Below are 2,815 nucleotides of genomic sequence, written 5' to 3'. Positions count from 1 at the left end.
GCCCCCTGGTGGGCTGAGCTGGCCACACACACACACCACACACTCTCTCTCTCTCTCTCAAATAAATAAAAATAAAAAAATAAAAAAATAAAAAAGCAGTTATTGCCAACCAGGAGGACATCGATTAAATTATATAAATAATTTAAGAAGCAAATAGCGAAAAGGTAGGAAACAGGGAAATAGGTTGACTAGAGATGGCAAGAGGAGATGGTGGGAAAAGAGAGGGCCAGGAGGGAAAGGTGACATTTTGCTTTGATGTAGTTGCTCAGATTGCAGATGATAGCCCATGGAGTTAGTCAATGTGAGAATTTTGAACATTATACATACTGACTCCCCAAGATAAATGATACAAATATTAGGTCTCATAAACTCCTATCAATTAAAAATGATACAATTACATTTAGTATATCTGATTTTGTAAGGCACTATGATGGCTAATACAGTTCAGAAAGGTTTTAAGAAATTATTAAAGTTTAAGTGGTTTTGGTATTGGGGAACATCAAATTCAGTTATAGAAAGAATTTGATTTTAAGAGCTCCTTCCTTAAGGATGCTAAATAAATGATTTTTGTCTTTCTAAAAGTGATAGCACTTTTTGACTCCCAGGGGCAGTGAGGGATCATTTATCAATGTTTACTAACATTGATAATTTTAAGAAAGATAAAACTATCTGGGCAAGCACAGGGGCCAGGGTTCAACCCCTAGCACTACATGCCCTACAGGCCCCGCCCCTGGGTGCGCTGAGCTGGCAACTGAGTCTGGGCCTAGGGTCCCACACCTGTAATTCCAGGCTGAAAACAGGAGGATCACTACGAATTCGAGCTGTGTAGTGAGACCCTGCACAACAAAAAAACTGTGTGTGTGTGTGTGTGTGTGTGTGTGTGTGTGCTTCATACATGAAAGAAAAAATAATCCCAGGCTCAGGTGCTGAATGATGTCTGACTCTGAAGACTGTGGATGCAACTGCGAGGGTGCTCACTGTGGGAAGAGCTATAGGGTCCCTGGCCCTGCTGCCTTCAGCTTTGCAGATACTTTGGCTGGAATTCAGCCTCACACTCTGTAAATAGAAAGAACAGTGCTGCTCTCTGTCCGCAGCCACCAGCAGCGAAGCCAAGATGCCTGCGGTCTGCCTGACCCGCCAAGGCCTCTGCACAGTTTGCACTGAGGGCTTTCACAAGACCCCAGGGAAGGCGCTGAAAGTGACAGTGGACTGACAGCAACCCCCAACTAACCAGTTTTACTTCTTTAAGGAGTATCTTTTGGCAAGTGCCACAGTCGAAAAACACTAATAATACCTTTTTTAATTAGAAGAAATAATAGATGATGAATACTTAAGGTCAGCGGGACACAGGGGTACCCTCAAGGGTCAGTAGGGAGCTCCTGAGGCTGCCATCACTATATCTAAATAATGTGCATACATATTTTTCCATGCAAGAAACCCAGCAATTTCACTCTATTTTTAAAGCATCTGTGACATCCTCTTCAAAGATTTTCCTAAGATTAAAAACCACTGTTGACTGCTGTCAACTACAGTATACATGTAAGCAAATGGGCAGCATATGTGCCACCAAGTTTTAAGGTCCACATGTTTCAGCACTACTCGTCCTCCAGTGAAGTATTACCCAAATGACCTTGGATGCAAAGACAACTTGTGCAATGCGTAAACTGCAGGCATTAGCGACGGGCTGCTTAGATGCAAAGCCTGGTGCTGCCACAGACTCTAGATAGACTCACTTAAATCAGTCAATCTCACAAAGCTTCAGCTTTTTTTGAAAGAGAAAATTAAAGAAAGAAAAGAGAGGGGAGGTAAAGGGAGGAGAGGGGAAGGGAGGAGAGGGGAGGGGAGGAGAGGGGAAGGGAGGGGAGGGGAGGGGAGGAGAGGAGAGGAGAGGAAAAGAAAGGGAAAAAAGGAAGAGTAAGGAAAAGGAAAAGAAGGGAAGGGAAGAGAAGAGAAAAGAGAAAGGGGAACATAGTATTCATGTTACAGGGCTGGGAGGAGGATTAAAGTAACTATTCATTAAAATGTCTTGCACAAGTTCTAGAACTTGACTCTGAGAATCTCACCAGTGTTACCTGATGAATTTTCATTAATAAAATCCTTAATTTTGTACACTTACTCCTCATAATGTAAAGCATCAGCCAGTGATCTTTCCATTCCGATCAAAATTATCACATTTTTTAACCCGCCTTTCTCAATGCTCATCAACATTTTAGACAACTGTAATGTGACATCTAGTGTTTGAGGTCACTATCTTTGGTAAACATTTTGTATGTGAGCATTTCTATGATGTGATTTTTCTAACCCTGTTAGGAGCTAATCTAAGCTGTTGGTTAGTGTATGATAAATCTAATAAAATATTATATCTGTGAAATTGGAAAAGTATCTGAATATATATACTGAGGAAATACTAAAAACATATAAATTTGGGTGAACTTTTCTCTTTCTTTTGAAAAATAAGAACCCTAGCAAATTTGATTAATGTGTTGTTTGTTTTCTTCCACAGCACTTGTGGTGAGATTTCTGACCAAAAGATTCATCTGGGAATATGATCCAACGCTCGGTATGTCAGATTTTGTTTCCTCTCCTCCTCATCCATCAAAGATTATGACTCCACAAAATGATGATGTATTCTTTTTTTCCCATAATTTTATTGAGAAACAAATAGCAATGAGACAGTTTCAAACCAAATTGGTAGGACAGTTTCAATAATTAACACATTGTATACTCTCTTCCTAGTGGTTATTTGCTGTACAAGATGCAGACATGGTATCCTATTTACAAACACTATTAGAACAAATCCCTCTATTCATTAAGA

General features: G+C 40.2%; 1 protein-coding gene across 2 annotated transcripts in view; it reads left to right on the top strand.

Moving 5' to 3' along the window:
* Rerg (RAS like estrogen regulated growth inhibitor) overlaps nt 1–2,815 on the top strand; it is a 122,230-nt gene that overhangs the window by 111,764 nt on the left and 7,651 nt on the right. For both annotated transcript variants that reach the window (XM_004626093.2, XM_023709583.1), the window contains exon 3: nt 2,504–2,560. In XM_004626093.2, the coding sequence (XP_004626150.1) occupies nt 2,504–2,560 (57 nt within the window). The remainder of the gene's footprint in view (nt 1–2,503; nt 2,561–2,815) is intronic.

The sequence above is a fragment of the Octodon degus genome, unplaced genomic scaffold (assembly GCF_000260255.1).
Source record: "Octodon degus isolate 3935 unplaced genomic scaffold, OctDeg1.0 scaffold00012, whole genome shotgun sequence".
Taxonomy (NCBI): Eukaryota; Metazoa; Chordata; class Mammalia; order Rodentia; family Octodontidae; genus Octodon; species Octodon degus.
The sequence above is the reverse complement of the archived record's forward strand: the minus strand, read 5'-3'. Positions and strand labels throughout refer to the sequence as shown.